This window comes from Scheffersomyces xylosifermentans (assembly GCF_036884685.1).
Source record: "Scheffersomyces xylosifermentans strain CBS 12540 chromosome Unknown RJT20scaffold_7, whole genome shotgun sequence".
Classification (NCBI taxonomy): domain Eukaryota; kingdom Fungi; phylum Ascomycota; class Pichiomycetes; order Serinales; family Debaryomycetaceae; genus Scheffersomyces; species Scheffersomyces xylosifermentans.
In genome coordinates, this window is record NW_027042945.1 from 1,156,033 (window position 1) to 1,173,905 (window position 17,873).

A 17,873-nucleotide genomic window follows, 5' to 3' on the forward strand; every position below is an offset into this window, starting at 1 on the left:
GGAAACAACCCGGGTCAAGAATTGAATTGGCCAAAATACTGAAATCTTAAATTAAAGCGAAATCGTTCATGAGTCATAGTTTTATTTTCTATTTCATCTTATCTGTTACATTTACCATTACCCTTTCATTACCTTTCATTTTCCTTCTGTTTAAGCCTTAGACATTTTCGCAGTTTGAATTTTTCACTATTTTCAGTACAAACCAGTGAGATTACAAACATCTTCAAATACCCATTGATTAACCATTTGATTTCTCTGATACCTCCAATTTGATCTATTATAATTGTTGTATCGCCCCTAGTAAGTTACATCGATAATCTCTCTCATAAAACACGTTTATTCCATGGCTCAATCGTTTCTCTCCGTAGTGGACGCAGTGGACTCGCTCTCCTACTCCACGGACTCCTCGTTTTACCTGCTCATTGCACACGACGGAGTCACCCCAATTGGCCTTGTCAGCGCTGAAATAGCAACGTACTTTCGCCAAGAGGGCAATTCCATCATCACAGACGACGCCAAAAAGTCAATAACCATCAAGCCAGAGTACGACACCATTGCGAAACGAAACGAGCTATTCGCTGATATCGCCGCAAGATGGAGAAAATTGCCTGCTTTCAACGATCTTTTGGATAAAGGCTGGAGAAATGAATTATACACGGTCTTCAACCCATCACAGGTACCTTATTTGCATCTTGAGAGAGCTTTCTCTGTATTAACTGGTGTGATCACCTATGGAGCCCATTTGACGGGTTATGTGCCAGCTGATAAAACATCCAATGGCAAGTTGAAATTGTGGATACCTCGTAGATCTGCAACGAAGCCCACATACCCTGGAATGTTGGACAATACTGTAGCAGGTGGACTAGGATATCCCCATGGTATTTGGGAAACGGTGGTCAAGGAGTGCTACGAGGAAGCTGGGCTTCCAGAAGACTTCGTAAAGACACACGCCCGCAGTACGGGTGTTCTTCTGTACATGTACGTAACTGACGATGGTAGAGTACAGCCAGAGGTGGAATATATATATGACTTGGTCTTCGATGACGAGACTACAGTTGTCCCTCTCCCAGTTGATGGCGAAGCCGAAGATTTCAAATTAATGGAGATAGATGAGGTGTTACAGAGAGTAAGACAGGGTGAGTTCAAGGGCAACTGCGCATTGGTAATCTTGGACTTTTTGATTAGACACGGACATATCACGCCAGAGACGGAACCAAATTACCATGAAATTGTCCGTAGAAGTCACAGACGCTTGCCGTTTCCACTTAGGTAGACTAGTGAAAAGCTGGAGGCGTTTAGTCTATGAATATAAGAAAGCACATCAAGTGAAAAATAAGGACGAATGTATAGACGAATTATGGCCAATACATAAAGATGAAGCGTAATGCGTAGCGATGAATTGGTAAAGTAAAAAAACTAATATTACTGTCTTTTCTTCTCCATGACGAAATACGGGCAAATTCTAATAACAATACAGTAATTTTTACTCTATTTTTCTGTAACCTGGGAGTATTATATTTAATCAAGAATTGCTACCCTTCTTTACTTTATCTGTATTCTGCAGCAGCATTGGAAGAGCATGAGCATTAGCATGAGCATGAAGGTTCTTCTGTCTTTGTTATACCCTTCAAAGAAATTACTGCAAAAAAAAAACCATATCGTCCAATCCCCAATCCAAGCACCCTACCAATCAATGTACCGTCCCCCATACCATCCCCCATACCATCCCATCTATCCCTTCCACACCTCCCCAACTAACAGCATTTTGCATCCTCCTGTTACTACCTGCATAAGTCCACTTCGATAAAAGCACGTGACTAAACTTGACTTCAGCATACACAGCGTTAATACTGTGAAGTATTAACAGTGAGAGACGATAAACTGAACGGTAGTAGTTCTTTATAGTTATTTACAGTTCTTTTCGTTCTTTTCTTATAGTTGGAGTCTTACTCTGGAGTCGTATACATACCAGGTAAACTGAAAGCAGGCTTCCAATAGGCTTCCAATATCAATGTCTGCAATCTCATACGTAACACCAGACGCTGACGCTGCCGCTGCCGACGAATTGGATACGTTGATAGAATGCATCAGCCAATTTCATGTTGGTATTCTACCAAAAGTAGGACTTGATTCGTGTGATAAGTCCAAGCCAGAAGAACTCAATGCAAAACTCGAAATTCTCCAGGAATACTTCATGGAAGTCAATTCTCTTCTTGCTGCTTTCCCCATAGAGACACACCATTTCCTCTGGCTATCGCTTGTAAAAGGATTGGTGACAGTACTACGTAGATTCAGGCGGTTTTACTGTGAAAAGTATTTGAATTCTTCTCAGTACGATGCTGAGTTATACGTTCAATTCCTGAGTCAGGTGGCAGCCATAACATCGAAATTCGATTTTGAAGTCGCCAATAAACTCAATGCTCTGTTGGCAAGTAACTGGTCGGTACTCCGGATCATTCAGTCGCAGTCATCAAGAGTATTACAACAATACTTCGATATAATACACAATGCTCTTGACATTGTTTCGATGGACAACGCAGAAGACCTAGAAGACAGTAGCACCATTCAACTGATCCTTAATTCGTGCCAAGTAGGGTTATTACGTTACTACCACGAAACTGAAAAATTTGAAGATAAAGAAAAAGATATCCTCTACAGCAAAGCATTCTCCATTCTTACTTATTTCCTAAAAGTTATCTACACCGTAGGGTACTCGTCGCTCATTATACCGTTGATTGAGCGGCCGTCACCCGAGCAAATCTCTATAGTAAATCCAAGATCAGCCATTCATATAGTACGAACTGATTCTGTGGCATTGGCAGATCTAATGAACTATTACAAGTTTGCAGCATTTAACCTTCTTACGTTATCAATAGAGAATTCTGATTACATTAAGGTGTTCTATAATCTCGAGGCAGATATTTACTTCAGAGTCCTTCTTCATTTCCCAAACCTTCGAACTTCCGTCTATTTGAATTCCCAATTTGGAAACTCCACACAACAGCATTTCAGTTTCGGATATGACGACAAACGACCCAGAACGGATGATTTCGTTATAAATTTGTTAGAAAGACAGGAAATTTCCCTTATGTTTATCCTAAACTATATATTGAAACTGACAGACTTACGGGAAATTCAAGATGCTGCTCTGTTTTACACTTCCGAATTGATTTTCTTGCAGAGATCTTTATCTGCCAGTTTGTCCGTTGACCTTGATAAATCGGCATCGAGACCAGGAAGTACCCACTCAAGTGTTGTATCATTTCCAAAGTTGAATCAGATGGAGCAGGAGAAAAATGATGAATTCAGAGCACATAAGGTACTAAACAAGCTTAAGCTAAGTTCATTAAGCTCTGTGATATCACATGGTTCATACAAAGAAAAACAGCATCTTATAATTCAGTTCTGTGAGTCGTTGGAAAAGGGAAACTTCAAAATATCTAACTTTGCTTCTAAATTTGACGGCGAGGAAGCGAATCTGTCGTTTTCCCATATTGGAACCATATATCCAGGCAAGCTGCTTTTTGTGAAAACACTCAACATAATCTCAAGGCTCCTTGTTCTTCTCGGTATCAAGTTTTTAGTAGACAAGATGGGTGTCAACGAGCTCGAGGAAAATTACTTAACCCACTTACTATCCTTGAAAGTTCAAGTTGCAGAATGCTTAAATATTAAATCCTTATTGAAGTATGACGTTGATTTGACATCAGGAAAAAGGGTATACCACTTCTCTTCTGGAAATGCCAAACAGAATGAAGTTAAGTTGGATTCAGAATTGGATAAACTCATCAAAATTTCCAATTTAACCAATGAGTTAAACGACGTTGCTAATACTTTGAAGTGAAGGTGTCATGCTATCTTGTACTTTGCAGAAATGAATCAATAATGGGACTTGGAGTGATATATGAAACATATTGTAATAGATCTTTAGATGTAGGATTATCCTTCAAATATTAGGCGGCTTTTGGGGGCTGCGAGAATCTGATCACGTGATTTTAAAACCTCAGCAGAAATACTGCTCTCAAAGAATAAACAGATATGCTTCACTAGCTCAGTTGGCAGAGCGTCAGTCTCATAATTCCCAAGATTGTGTCATCTGAAGGTCGACAGTTCGAACCTGCCGTGGAGCACATTTTTTTTTGCATTAAGAAGCCAAGCTCCTCTTCACTTATATTTCTTGTCCTTCAAGTATACCCCTGATAACCTTTAAGTTACACCATATTGAGACTAGCTGCATGTTAGTCTTAACACTAGAACACTAGAATACAAGAATACTTTCACTTAATCCAGTTTGGTAACCTCTTACTATTGAGGGTTAGTCGCATTTATTGAGAACGTGAAAGTGATTATAATTACGAATTACATATACCTTTTCTTTACCACTGGTTGGTAGATAGTAGTAGAAAATGCAATTATCACATATAATAAACGCACAGTATGTGCTTTCTTTGTTCTCTGGATATAGTTTACCTAGTCAAAGCTCGTTAAGGGGACAGGAACCTATTATTGTGGGTGATAATGTAAACGAGAACTCCGCAGTTTCAGTTCCGGACCAAGCCACATTGGGTTACCCAAGAGCCGTTGTTTTATGGCATGGACTTGGAGACAACTATAATTCGTCAGGAATGAATAGGGTGACGGAGATATTTGAAAACCTTCATCCTGGAATCTTTGTTCATAGTGTTAGGCTTGATGAGAGTCCATCCGCTGATCAACAGAAGTCTCTCTTTGGAAATGCCAATAACGAGTTGGATATAGCATGTAAGCAGCTTCAAAACATAACAGAATTACAAAGTGGATTCGATATAATTGGTTTCTCTCAAGGCGGAGTGTTTGCTAGAGCTTTGATTGAAAGATGCTCTGAAGTTTCGGTCCACAACTTGATTACCTTCGGGTCCCCGCATAATGGTGTTCTGGAACTTCCTATGTGTGAGGACCCCTCGGACTGGTTCTGCAAGAAGAAGAATGAAGTACTCAAGAGACAAGTTTGGTATGATAGCGTTCAAAAACATGTAATACCAGCTCAATACTTCAGAGATCCCGTGGACTATGAGGGGTACTTGGAACATTCCAACTTCTTAGCGGACATCAATAATGAAAGAGCGGAAACAAATGCTACTTATAAAGAGAACTTCTCCAAGATTAATAAGTTTGTTATGATTCTATTTGACGAAGATACTACCTTGGTTCCCAAAGAAAGTGCTGCTTTCGAAGACTATGATCCCGTGACTGGGTTATTAGTACCATTTGAACAAACGAGGTTGTACAGAGAAGACTTGATTGGACTCAGGCAACTTCATAGGGCTGGAAAAGTTGATTTTTTCACATTGAAAGGAGATCATATGACCATCCCAGATTCGTTTTTAGTTGAAGTTGGCCAGAAATACATCGGAAGCCCTTATTAAGGAAGGGAAGGGAATACAGGAATACCGGAGATATATACATAATGAAAATATTAGTGAAATTCAAAGAAAAGGATGATACAACGGGTAATTTTATTAATTAGTGAAGATCTTTCAATTGAATTTGCAGTTGCTACCTGTCTTAATGGTACATTTATTGCATTCATACAATATATAAATCATATTACAAGGTGGTGCTAGTTTAACGGCATATAGCTGCAAATTATTGTCGTGCCCTTCACAATATCTTTAAATATTGTAGTACATAAGGAATAGAGTTCCAAATGATAATATATAATTATCTATGTATATGTAACCTTATATATATGTATATGTATGATTAATCCGATGGCAGATACGGTTAATGATAGTACAGTGGATAGGAAGTCTCGTTTGGCAGCTTTGAGGAAGAAGCGTCTTGCAAAAGATGTTGATGTGAGGTCTTCCAATAAGGATGATGAGGTGACTGCAAAGAGAGCCAAGACGACAGAGACGGCCAGCGAAATAGCGACTGGAGAGAAGGTGAATGAAGAGGATGGAACTGGAGAGAAGGTGGATGAAGAAGATACTACTGGTGAATTGCCGAAATTAAACATCTCAGAAAATGAAACAATTGAAGCTGTAAGTTTGGATACTCAAAGAGAGATTTTGCACAACGCTGAGGTCAAGGCTGGGGAATCGGTGCTGGAAGATCCCAAACAAAAAGAGAAGCTGAAAAGTAGTATCTACACGGAAGACTTGAAGTCTGACATTGAGCACTATCTCAAGAAGGCTAAGTTTAGAACTGATAGGGCGATTAACAGTATAATTCAGCAGAAATACGAAGCGTCGTAGGATAAATGATGGGAATTGAAGCGAAGAGAGGAAGGGAGAGGAGAGCATATGTAAACTAGATTTGTAAAGTAGATTTGTAATAATAGAATGAAAAATAAAGGAGTTATGGAAATTTTTGTGGAGAACTGGAGAGTTGAAGGTGCTTGAGAATCTGGTAAGACTGGGTTAACTGAAAGGTACTACGTAGAAGTCTAGGAAACCCCATTTTTAAGACATAGGAAGTTAGACAGGCTGTAGCTGGTAAGGTAATATTTATATTTCTTTCTAATTGTGAATAGTAGAAATCTTGAATAAACAAGGACTTTTCAATGAGCTCTTAACTGTGTCGGGAAGTAACAACTTTACGACTTCATCATATTCACTATTTGCTATTCGCTATTCGCTTCACATACACATTCTCACTCACTTCCAGAGCATTACACACTGACGTTACTATTTTACTTTACAATCTGCTTACTTCGTTTAGTTGGTTGGAATAGAGAAGTTATACTCCTTCAAAAAAAATAGAAAAAACAATACAAATACAAATACAAATACAAATATAACCACATATAGCCCACATAAAAGGGTTGCTCTCACGGCTCACGACTCACGGCTCACTCTCACTATTCAAATGCTAACTATTCACTATGTTTTTACTCACTTCGCCTCTCTCACTATCACACTCTCTTACAGAAGACAATTGACTACTCGCTACTCACCACTCACACTCACTTCCTCTCTCACTATCATAATCTAACTACTAACAAATTAACTACTACTCTACTCACTTTTCACAGCTCACTTCACACTCTCACGCTCTCGCATCTCACTTAACAAATACCAATTACTACAGTGGTGTCAATTTATTTCGAACTAGTTCCTACTAATCACAAGAAATCACACAAAAGTAGAACATGTTTCTCTCAATGCTAATTTGCTTGAAGAGTAGTGTGAACTCTATTGGATTTTAATATGAATCACTTCTGGCCCCTAGTTTGAATAATATATGAAAACACTGGACTCTCCACCACTACTCACCACTACTCACCACTACTCACCTACTCACCTTCTCACTACTCATTTCCTGTGTCTCACCTCTCACTTCACACACTCAAACACTCACTCTTTCATTTTCTCATTTACTCACTTAACAAATACCAGTGCTACCACACACACACACACACTCTCTCTCTCTCTCACTTCTTTCAACTCGGCGCTACCACTCCCCCACTTCTCTCCCACTTCTCCTGCGCTACCACTTCCCTCCACTCTCTCCCATTCTCTCCGCCAATCAAATGCTCTTTTCATTCCGATTCTCGTCCGCACCAAAAACCTCAAAGCAAAAAACCTTCCACTGAATTTAAATAGACAGCGGCTAATCGTTTCCTCTGGTTCGGAACAAGTTATCGCCAACAACAACCATGTCTATGATCAACAGAATTGCATTCAGGGCTGTCCGCCCTGCTGTCGGTATGGCCATGCGCCCAGCTCCGTAAGTAACCCAACGTTGAAACTCCACGGTGGTGTTGAGAATGGGCTACAACTCGAGTTTTTCACTATAACCAATAGAGAGAAAGATCCCGTGTAAAAGCAAGGAAATAGTGGGAATTGCTTCCTGAAAATAGCTGGAAATCACTTGTAATTACTGCAAGTACTCGTAGAATGTTTAAATTCATCGCTTTCGTCCCGTGGTATCGAATTGCTCGTAGTCTTGTTTACCATGATTCTCAATCCTCGCCAGAAGTCCGAAGTCAATCGAGAAAAGTCGATGTAAAAATAGCTTTTCCAAGTCAATCTCGTTTCCAATCGTTCCAAGAAACTCATACTAACAATGTCTAGAATTGGTTTGCGTTTCCTCGCTACCCAACCAGAGCCAAAGCAAAAGGCTAACTCTATCATCGAGGCTCTTCCAGGTAACAACTACTTGTCGAAGACCGGTATCTTGGCCACCACTGCTGCCGCTGCCGTGTACGGTATCTCCAACGAGTTGCTCATTATCCACGATGAAACCATCTTGGTCATCACCTTCGCTGCATTCTCCGCCTTGGTCGCCAAGTTCGTTGCCCCATTGTACACCGAATGGGCCGACGGTGAGATCAAGAAGGTCAACGAATTGTTGAACCAATCTAGAACCAAGCACGTCACTGCTGTTCAAGACAGAATCGCCTCCGTCTCCGAGTTGAAGGACGTTGTTTCCACCACCAAGTCTTTGTTCGCTATCTCTAAGGAAACCGCTGAATTAGAAGCTCAATCCTTTGAGTTGAAGCAAAAGATCGCTGTTGCTCAAGAAGCCAAGTCTACCTTGGACTCCTGGGTCAGATTCGAACAACAACAAAGACAATTAGAACAAGAGCAATTGGTCAAGTCTGTTTTGGAAAAGGTTAACAAGGAGATCGAGAACCCTAAGTTCCAAGAGAGAGTTTTGGCTGAGTCTGTCTCTGAAGTCGAGAGATTATTTGCCAAGAACTAAGCTTATGGACCTTGCATTCATAAGAAGATAGTTTAACAGCATTTAATTCTAAAAGAGTGGATCTAGGTGTAATAAAAATAGCAAAGCATTGAATCCACAATCATTCCTCTTCTATAACTAAGTTTATTTATACACGTTATTACGATTAGAATTATCTACAAGATAGAAAGTTTTAATACCAATGTAGAATTTTGTAGGATGACGAAGTATTTTGATGGTACGTGGTTCTACAGGGAATATGAAGTAGATGACCCGTTCTCAATTGTTACATTAAATATCTAAATAGTATCAAACCTATTTGTAATTTTGTGTGTTGGCTTCCAGAGATGTAAGGAGTTATCGTCAGCAACACTACTTATTAACCAGTCATCATGATGAGACCAATCAAAGTCATTGACACCTAACATGTGACCAGCGTGTATGAATAACAAAGAGCTGTCTGAGTTTTCCACTGCCAAATCAAATAACTTCACCAGATGATCTGTCGATGACGATCCCAACACATTGTGGTACTTAGGGTGCCATTTTATCTGTGTTATTGAGTCTTTGTGCTGGTTTTCTATGCTGTAGATGGGAGAAGCATCCAGGTGCCCGAAGTTACGGATGTCAGAGATGAAGATCAGCCCCTTGCTATCTCCTGTTGCAATACATGTGGTGATACCGGGGTTGATACTTATGCTGTTCACACCAATATCAGACAGATGATTATTCAGTACTAACGCGTTTGAGATTCTAGTGTCAAAAACTGAAGTATAACCCTTATCATCGACAGAACAGAAAATGGAATCATGGTTTGGCACCCATTCAATATCATTAATTCCAATGCCGTTATTCTCGTAACTCCATGACTCGTACAAAACTGAGCTATCTTTAGAATAATTGTCCTTAATATCGAATAGGTTTATGGTACCATTCATATCAGCAGATAGAATAGTACCTTCTTTCTGTTTGTTCCAGTCGATTGCAAAAATGTCCAGATTTGCTTCCTGTCTTTTATTCTTAAGTCTTAACTGGACTTTATTTAAATTGGTGTCATCTATGAGTGAGTTTTTGAAGCTCTTGTGTTTAGTTCTTTCGTATATCACCAAATCTCCGAGGTTGTTGGCACTGGCTATAATATTTGGTTTTTGGGGCATGTACCTCACTTTATTTACATCTCCCAAGTGGTTTATCTTCTGGAGCACTTTCAATTTGTTGTTGGAGGAAGTAGCCAATTCAAACTCCTCCTTTTCCGCGTTGTAGTCTAGTTTGTTGATTTTGATGTGACTGTTCAAGTTGCTGAAAATTGGTACTTGAAGAATAGATATGCTATCCACAGATTGGCCCAAACTGAAGGTTCCATGGAGCAACCGTTGTAAATATACGTCTTCTGATTTGTCTGAGTTTTCTGAACTCGTTCCTGTAGTGCTATCAGGAAAGAATTGCACTGTTAAGGATGGCCATAACAACGAATTGGTCGAAAGGTAGTCATATAGGAAGGGGGCGTTTTTCTTCCATACTCTATAGTTCTTCTGTGTGTCTTCGTCTATGAGGGTTTCTTCTTGTTCAACGTCGACTGGGTCTAGTGACATTGGAATATCGTGGTTTAACTCAACTTCTGTCATCGTGAAGTGGGTATTTTGTTATATGAATATGGAAAATATGATATGGAAAATATGATATTGATATTGAGTAGAAGAAGTTAATTACACTGAGTGAAGTATTTTTATTTAGTAATTATCTGGTTCTCAGTATCTATCAATCTTCACCTAGAAAATGGTGGGTAGTCAAAGGTGTTGATAATAAAAGAATACACGGTGAGTGATTCCTTTTGGCGAATATAATTCAGTAAAACAAAAAAATCTGTACTTTCTCTCTCACAAGACACTACTAAAGACTTGTTACACGATCGTCAACTTTCTCTTAACTGGTTCTTCTACTACTTCTTACTTCATGTTCAAACACTTAACAAACTCTTAAACTCTTAAAACTCGTGATTCCTTCACTAAATGGTAAGCGCGTCGGTAAGATGCAAAAAACGGGTGTAAAAATGTAAACAGGAAGAAATGTTGTTAATTGTAACTTGTAAATGGGGATTGATAAAATGCAATGCTGCTCTCTGAGAAGAGAAATGGCTGCGATTTTTGAGAGTGCGATAGGCGAAGATTTGAGTTGATTTGTGTTGATTTGTGTGGAGTATTGGAGAATTTGGGGTATAGGAAGAAAACGGGTGTTATGGTTGTTATGGGTTGTGGGTCCATTAGAGTAGAGTAGTTTTTTTTTTTGTTTTTTAATTTACGAAGGAATTCAAGATTTCATGAGAGAGAAGTGTAATATGGCAATTTTAGATGTGCCGTTTTTTACAAGCATTGCATACTTTTTCTAAATATTTGGTCATTTCAGTGAAAATAGTGATAAATAAATTAAAAAAATGTTTAAGTTTAGGGAGCGATTTTTCAAGAATGGTATTATTGAAATAACTCAAACGGTATCCTTATCCTTTGAATCGGGAAAATGATATTGTATAACTGAATGAAATGTAGGAATCATGCACTAATAATACGGACTCTCTATCATCCAAATCTATATGTAACAGAAAGAGTATGCTCACTAATCGATAAGACCAAGAAAACAACTATAACCCGTTTAATTGTAACATCGAACTCAATCTCACCACTGCAAATATCTTTCCTTTGAAATCTATTCTATGTCATTGTAAAGATCAACAACCGCTTATCACACTCACTTTCCTTCATCCCAAATTTTCGCAGTTCTAATTTTTTGCACCTAAAAAGCATTCCAATAGATAATAGAGAGAGAGAGGGAGAGACAGAGAAGATTTGCAAAGAACACTAAGAGAATCACATTTAAACAACACTATGCTAGATTTTTACAGCACAACTAAAAAATACAAGAAATAAGTACAACTAAAAGTACAATTAACAAAGTATAACTAACAAAGTACACCTAACAAGTACAATTAACAACTAAAACCAACAACTACACTTAACAAGTACAATAACAACTAAAGTCAACAACTACACTTAACAAATTACACCCAACAATATCTCATCCACCAAGCCCAGTTCATTCATTCATCTAACTTACAACTACAACTACAAATACAACTACGACCTCTCAATACAAGCACTTGAAACCTCTTCACTAGAGCACTTACGAGAAATCACAATCACATACAAATTCTCACAGTAAATCTCACTGCCAAAAATTCACTGCCATAAATTTAATGCGAAAATTGAAAAATTCAGTGCGAAAAAAGATTTGGTGAATGCAAAAAAAGATTGTGAAGAGAAGAGAAACGAAGAGAAGAGAAATAGAAAGAAGTGAACAGGTGAATGGAAGAGTTGACATTTGGTGATATCTCGTAGGCATAAGACGTGATAGACATAGATATAAATTATATATTGTCTTCTTCTTCTCTTTTATTATTATTGTTTTTTCTTATAAAACACTCAGGAGAATAATCGCAATCATGCAAGAAAACGAAGATGAAATCAAGTTGAACCAGTCCAAGTTGTCCAATATTGAATAGTATGTATTGCGGTATATGTTGCGGTATATATTGCGGAGGGGGAAGAGAGTTTCAATGAAAATTGTCTCTCATTCTTTTCATTCACCCCACAAAGAAGAGCTATTTATTCTAGGTACCTTTTCTTGAACTAAAACCACATCACCAGCGTTACTAACTTTCCCTCTCCAGCTGGAATGATTTCTACAAAAGAGAAAGAAAAGAATTCAGCGACGACAGCGACTTCACCGGCGAAATATGGTTCGATGAGAACGGAGCCGAACAGAAAATGATCGACTTCTTGATCCAACAGTTGGACGAAGAACAGCTCTTCTCTAACAAAGACGTCATAGAAGTGTTGGACGTGGGAACAGGAAATGCCCATTTCATGGTGGAATTTGCAGAACAGGTTGTAGAAGAATGCGATCTTGCTTCCAGCTTTGCTCATACCGGTATTGATTACTCCCCAGACTCCGTTGAGTTTGCCCAACAAGTGATAGATAAAAAGCTAGAAGAGAACGAAGCCATAGGCGAAAAGCATAAATTCACAGTCGAACAGGTAGACGTGCTACAAAAAAATTGTGAGTTCTTGGCCAAGAACAAAGAAAGGTTCGATATCCTTGTGGACAAGGGAACCTTGGATGCCATTGCATTGAGCCAAGTGCCGTTAGAAGAGTTTGATGGAAAGAAGCCTTTCAACGTATATGCTTCGCAAGTTTCCCAGGTCATGAAGAAAGGCTCAATCTTGTTGATCACTTCCTGTAATTTCACCGAAGATGAATTGGTAAAGATCATTACCTCGGACAAGAATACCGGCTTGTCAGTGATGAAGAAGTTGAAGTATCCAAGCTTCAAATTCGGTGGAACTGAAGGCTCTACCATCTGTACCATAGCATTTGTAAAGAATTAAAAGTATCCTTTTCCTATTCAATGATCACAAAGAATACCTTCCACTGAGATAATACAATCATGATACATTCTATCCCATTTACATTAACGAAGACTAGCAGATATATAAATACATAAGCAACGATCATTATTATACCTTTAGACTGTTCCGTTCTCCCCACTGTCTCCACTAATCTCGTATTTAAGCTCGTCCACCGCATCTACTAAGCTGTTCCTAATAGACTCGGAACCAAATTTCAACAAATATTGAATTGGAGTACCATCAGATCTAACCGAGTTAAGTCTGATGAACTTTCCTGGAGTTAAACTTGACTCTAACCCCTTAAGCAATCTGGTGTCCGGCTTTATCTTGTAGTTTAATATAACTCTCAATAATCCATGAGATCTCATAACAAGGCGGGCCTGTTTCTTATCTGTGTTCGATTGATTTACATGCAAAGGTCCCAATCCTCTTTCCTTCCATCCTTCTGATATCTTGGTCAAGTCTAATTCAAAGAGCTTGGCTGTGGCTGAAAAGTGGGATTTTTCATCCTCTTCTCCAGTCTGAACCTGATCAATTGGTGCAAGTTCCACTTGTTTATATTGTTGGACTGCTGGTGTCTTTTTGTCGTCCTTATCGTCGCCACTTTCGGGCTTTTCCTCTGTGTCAAGAAATGACTTCTTACTCAACAGTTCTTGAAATGCATTGCCAAACTTGGAATTAGCTCCGAAAGTCGACGTTAATACTGGTTTACTATAGGCCTCTGGAGTTGTTTCTGATTTAGAAGGCAATGAGTCGAATACGTTAGGCCTTGCTATGAGAACTTCTGCAGTACTCTTTCCGAAAGTCGTTGTGGAACCAAACACTGGAAGTGGCGAGTTCTCTTGTGTGTTAGGGGCCGTTGGTGTTTCTAAAGCATTAGAAGTAAATGAAGTAAGCGGCGTTATGATGGTCGGTTTCAATCCAAACAGACTGGCACCAAAAGTTGCTTTTGTAGCACGCACTGGAGGTGGACTCGATATTTCCTCTTCTTCATTTTCTCCCTTTTCATCTTCTTCATCTTCCTCATCTTCCTTATGTTGCTGTTCTTCTGTCGTTGATCTAACAGATTCTTGTTTCGATGCTTCGCTTGATCCTGCTGATTCGTTCTCGGTAGTTGCATTTTTCTTCAATTCCTGGACTTCTCTTTCCAATTGGCTTATTCTGGTTTCGAACCGAGCCACGATTTCTTTGGTAATGCTGGCCTTCAAGAAGTTCAAGTCCTCAAGGACATTCCCATTAGACTCCGAATCCGATTCGGTTCTTGGTTTTTTCACGGCATCCGAAGTGTCTTCCTCGTGCCTTCTTTTCTGGCTGCTATCCTCTGGCATGTTTCTAGGCGGCAAAGGTGGAGGTTGACGAGAATTCATTGTCTTCTTGTGGTTAAGCTTTTATGGTTTTTGACAGTCAAAAATTTGGCTTTTGACGTTTTGTAGTAACCTGTAAAGTTGGGGAGAGGGCTGGTTGGTAAAGTGCAGAATGCAGAATGCAGAATGCATCGGCGGGAAGGGAGAAGGTTACAGTTTTGCAGTAACTGTGTGTGTAATTGCAGGTTACGTGGTGGTGGTTTATTAGGAGGGTGGTTTATTAGGAGGGTGGTTTATTAGGAGGGTGGAATATAAGTGATATTGGGTTATGTTCAGTGTGAAGTGTGGTAATAGTTGATATGTAGATGATATATAGATGATATGTAGATGATATGTAGACGAAATATAGATTATTGATATGGTATTTGAAAGAACGAATGTATGCTATTCTTAAATACAAGAGAAACCGCAGGAAAAGAGAGAGAGAGAGAGTTTGAGTTTTTTGCAACTTCCGACAGAGAGAGTGAGACAGAGACGAAGGAGGCAGAGGAGCAGGAGGAGGAGGTGGTGGTGTTGGTGGGGTGTGACGGAAAATAGAATAATAGTCAGTATGGAAAATAAGTAGAGAAAATGAGTGGTGTCTTGTAAACCAACGTTGGTTGCTATCGTTTTTGTTTTTGATATATGATATTGTGTTGTAGAAGAAAAAAAAAATATGTCTTGCTAGTGATAATTAGACAAAGGAACGATTTTTATTTTGCAATTTCCACCACCAGTTCAACCATGAGAGCAAAGAGAAAGTAGACAAGGAAAATAGAATGTGGCAAAGGAAGGAACGGATGCATTCTCTACATTCTACACTTGAATGCCATAAGAACCTACTAGCTAGGTGAGAACAGAGCCAATTCCCAACACGTGCTCTTATATAACCACATAAACCTTTAGAGATGCGTGTTTATTATTATGTAAATATACAAAGCCATTTTGCTAATGTAATTAATGCAACTATTGAATGGACCTCATTTCTCTAATGAAATTGATATTAAACCAACCCGAATGCCAGAACATTTCCTAGCAACTTTGTGTATTTGTATCGAATTCTCAATTACCCCTGCCTTATGCTTCTAATAGAACGACCACCATCCTGGTTTCCACCATCTTTCAGTACAGATGCATACTTGGCATACTTATCCCTAACCGATCTTTCTGGCTGCTTTTCCTTCTCGATAGCCGCAACAGGACGATAGAGAGCAGGCAAGCCATTATAGGTCGAGATTGTTGGCGGAACAAACGAGCGTGCCGATTCACGAGAATCATTTTGAGAAGGTTGTGCCGCATGTGGTACATAGCTTGATGTAGAGTTGGAGTTGCGATCTCTCGTATAAGATGATGAAGGCGAGTCCCTTGAGTGGAAATTCAGCTTATGACGCAGTTCTTGTGCTTGGTTTATATGAGGGTTGTTTGCGATATTGATATTTCTTGCACTGGCAGCTGCTGATGCGTTCACTAACAAGCGGTTGTCCGATTTGGTGTAGTGTCTTCCTCCCAAGCCGCCTCCAAGTCTTCTTGGTTTCCAGTTCAGCACTATACGTCCTCTCTCAATATCTACTAGTATGGTTCTGGTGGTATCAGGCAATTTCACGCCTGTTCTGGCCAATTCGCTCACACAAGCTTTGGCATCCCAATCTCTTGCAAAAACAATAAAGCCATAACCACGGGACTTTCCGGTGGTGGAGTCTCTGATTATACGAACCGATTCAATGAGCCCAAATTTGCTGAAATATTTCGAAATGTCAAGTTCCGTCAACTTATAGTCAAGTCTTGATATGAAAACGGTTTTGAAGGGATCCTTCATGAATTCTCTTTCGTTTTTCACCAAAAGCTCGGGATCGTTCCATTCTCTCAATTGACGTGCAAATGATTCCTTGTACTGCTGCTTCTTTTCTATAGATCTTTTTATCTGCTGTTGGTGCTTCGATATCTGAGGAGGACCAGCTTTTTCATCTATTTCTGCCAATTCTTTCTTATACTCCGAGAGCTTTTGCTTCCACAGCGAAAGCGGCGCTATGTGGGCTGTACGACGAGATTCTGCGGCGTAATCCAGTGGTGGAAAATGCAATAAAGGCGGCTTTGGCGCAAAGAGCTTCTGGATGTCTGTAGGGTACTTTTCAGTATTATCAGTCTATAGGATGTGCTTGTTAGTATTGATGGTTGAAAGAAGGTGAAACGAGACAAAACTGACATAAGACCAAAGCCATTGAATCCTGGATGTACTTACCATGACAATTATATATACAGAAAGGGTATTGATGCAATTTAAGAATAAATACAATGAACAGTTGCAAAGAAGATCATCTTCACAAATGGAGAATATGAAACTTTTTGATTGTCTCGCTAAATGGATTTTTTCGTGGCGAGAGATTAGTGAGGAATTGTGTCGTTAGGGAGAGATTTGTCGTGGTGGTGGGTGGGGATTCTCGTAGTGAGGAGGAAGTGATATTGTGAGAGAGAAGTGAGAGATTAATGATTTCTATAAATGAGATGTTGATATATATATGAATGAAGGTTGCAGGCGAAGATATGTTTGATATGTTTCGAAAGTATGGAAAAGTGTTCCAGTTTTATAATTGGTGCACCCATATTCATGTCTTGTTGTCCGTAAACAGTCCTGCAATGATAGTGAATGGTTGCAATGTTCCAATGCGAATAGTCTATTTATATAGACATGGTTTCCATTATATCTCAAGTGTAGTCTAGAATTCTGCCTAAGAGACCAGTAAATACGTTGTTGGGCTGCTGTTGTTTCTCTCTTGGCTTTCTCCCGTCTGAAACACATCAAACACCAATAAAGGATCATACTTTTCATTCATTAACAGAGTCTCACAACAGTCTCACAACAGCCTCACAACAGTCTCACTAACAGTCTCACTAACAGTGACTCAGACATTGTCTCACTAATATTCTCCCATTAATATTCACTAATCTAACAGTCTCTCACTAAAAGTAATACAAAGCAATACTTATTTCTCCACTAACACTAACTAAAACTAATACTCCCCACTAAACTAACATTCACTCACCAACATTCTCCCACAAATATTCTCCCACTAATATTCTCCCACTTATACTCTCTCATTAATACTCACTGAAACTAATACTCACTACAACTAATACTCACTAAAACTAATACTCACTAAAATACTCACTAACACTAATACTCTCCCACTAAAAGTATTACACACTCATTAATTCTCACCAAACTAACACTCAAAATACTCTCCCACCGAACTAACACCCACCCACGACTCACTTTGCACTCACATTTTCTCCTCAGCTTCTCTACCTCACCGCTACGCTAACACTTCTCTCTACCCATTTGTACCGGTTTTGTCTCGGTGCGACAATTACTACGCCGCCGGCTGCTACCACCACACTTTTCACG

General features: G+C 39.3%; 9 protein-coding genes and 1 non-coding gene across 10 annotated transcripts; 7 read left to right on the forward strand and 3 right to left on the reverse strand. All coding sequences in view use genetic code 12, as the record gives it.

Moving 5' to 3' along the window:
* Positions 1–74: 74 nt before the first annotated feature.
* On the forward strand, positions 75–1,470 carry RJT20DRAFT_130719 (uncharacterized protein). Its single transcript, XM_064917817.1, has one exon. The coding sequence runs from the start codon at positions 344–346 to the stop codon at positions 1,271–1,273; it is 930 nt and encodes a 309-aa protein (XP_064772651.1). The 5' UTR covers positions 75–343; the 3' UTR covers positions 1,274–1,470.
* Positions 1,471–1,903: 433 nt separating this feature from the next.
* On the forward strand, positions 1,904–3,926 carry RJT20DRAFT_130720 (uncharacterized protein). Its single transcript, XM_064917818.1, has one exon. The coding sequence runs from the start codon at positions 2,012–2,014 to the stop codon at positions 3,842–3,844; it is 1,833 nt and encodes a 610-aa protein (XP_064772652.1). The 5' UTR covers positions 1,904–2,011; the 3' UTR covers positions 3,845–3,926.
* A 48-nt stretch (positions 3,927–3,974) lies between these two features.
* RJT20DRAFT_130721 (uncharacterized protein) lies at positions 3,975–5,712 on the forward strand. The gene has a single exon (XM_064917819.1). It carries the CDS (start codon positions 4,407–4,409, stop codon positions 5,403–5,405), a length of 999 nt encoding a protein of 332 aa, XP_064772653.1. The 5' UTR covers positions 3,975–4,406; the 3' UTR covers positions 5,406–5,712.
* Positions 4,041–4,130, forward strand: RJT20DRAFT_t137. The gene has a single exon. It is a non-coding gene; the product is annotated as a tRNA-Met (tRNA).
* RJT20DRAFT_130722 (uncharacterized protein) lies at positions 5,713–6,416 on the forward strand. The gene has a single exon (XM_064917820.1). It carries the CDS (start codon positions 5,739–5,741, stop codon positions 6,234–6,236), a length of 498 nt encoding a protein of 165 aa, XP_064772654.1. The 5' UTR covers positions 5,713–5,738; the 3' UTR covers positions 6,237–6,416.
* A 1,154-nt stretch (positions 6,417–7,570) lies between these two features.
* Positions 7,571–8,857, forward strand: ATP4 (F1F0 ATP synthase subunit 4). The gene is made up of 2 exons (XM_064917821.1): positions 7,571–7,710; positions 8,058–8,857. The coding sequence occupies exons 1-2, from the start codon at positions 7,640–7,642 to the stop codon at positions 8,686–8,688; spliced, it is 702 nt and encodes a 233-aa protein (XP_064772655.1). The 5' UTR covers positions 7,571–7,639; the 3' UTR covers positions 8,689–8,857.
* Positions 8,858–8,893: 36 nt separating this feature from the next.
* RJT20DRAFT_130725 (uncharacterized protein) lies at positions 8,894–10,624 on the reverse strand. The gene has a single exon (XM_064917822.1). It carries the CDS (start codon positions 10,290–10,292, stop codon positions 8,967–8,969), a length of 1,326 nt encoding a protein of 441 aa, XP_064772656.1. The 5' UTR covers positions 10,293–10,624; the 3' UTR covers positions 8,894–8,966.
* A 1,282-nt stretch (positions 10,625–11,906) lies between these two features.
* On the forward strand, positions 11,907–13,229 carry RJT20DRAFT_130727 (uncharacterized protein). Its single transcript, XM_064917823.1, has 2 exons — positions 11,907–12,219; positions 12,389–13,229. Exons 1-2 carry the CDS (start codon positions 12,161–12,163, stop codon positions 13,104–13,106), a joined length of 777 nt encoding a protein of 258 aa, XP_064772657.1. The 5' UTR covers positions 11,907–12,160; the 3' UTR covers positions 13,107–13,229.
* Positions 13,230–14,849, reverse strand: RJT20DRAFT_130728 (uncharacterized protein). The gene has a single exon (XM_064917824.1). It carries the CDS (start codon positions 14,492–14,494, stop codon positions 13,244–13,246), a length of 1,251 nt encoding a protein of 416 aa, XP_064772658.1. The 5' UTR covers positions 14,495–14,849; the 3' UTR covers positions 13,230–13,243.
* Positions 14,850–15,378: 529 nt separating this feature from the next.
* RJT20DRAFT_130729 (U1 snRNP complex subunit) lies at positions 15,379–16,783 on the reverse strand. Its single transcript, XM_064917825.1, has 2 exons — positions 16,710–16,783; positions 15,379–16,613 (listed from the first exon to the last, which is right to left on the reverse strand). The coding sequence occupies exons 1-2, from the start codon at positions 16,710–16,712 to the stop codon at positions 15,537–15,539; spliced, it is 1,080 nt and encodes a 359-aa protein (XP_064772659.1). The 5' UTR covers positions 16,713–16,783; the 3' UTR covers positions 15,379–15,536.
* Between the last annotated feature and the right edge of the window lie 1,090 nt (positions 16,784–17,873).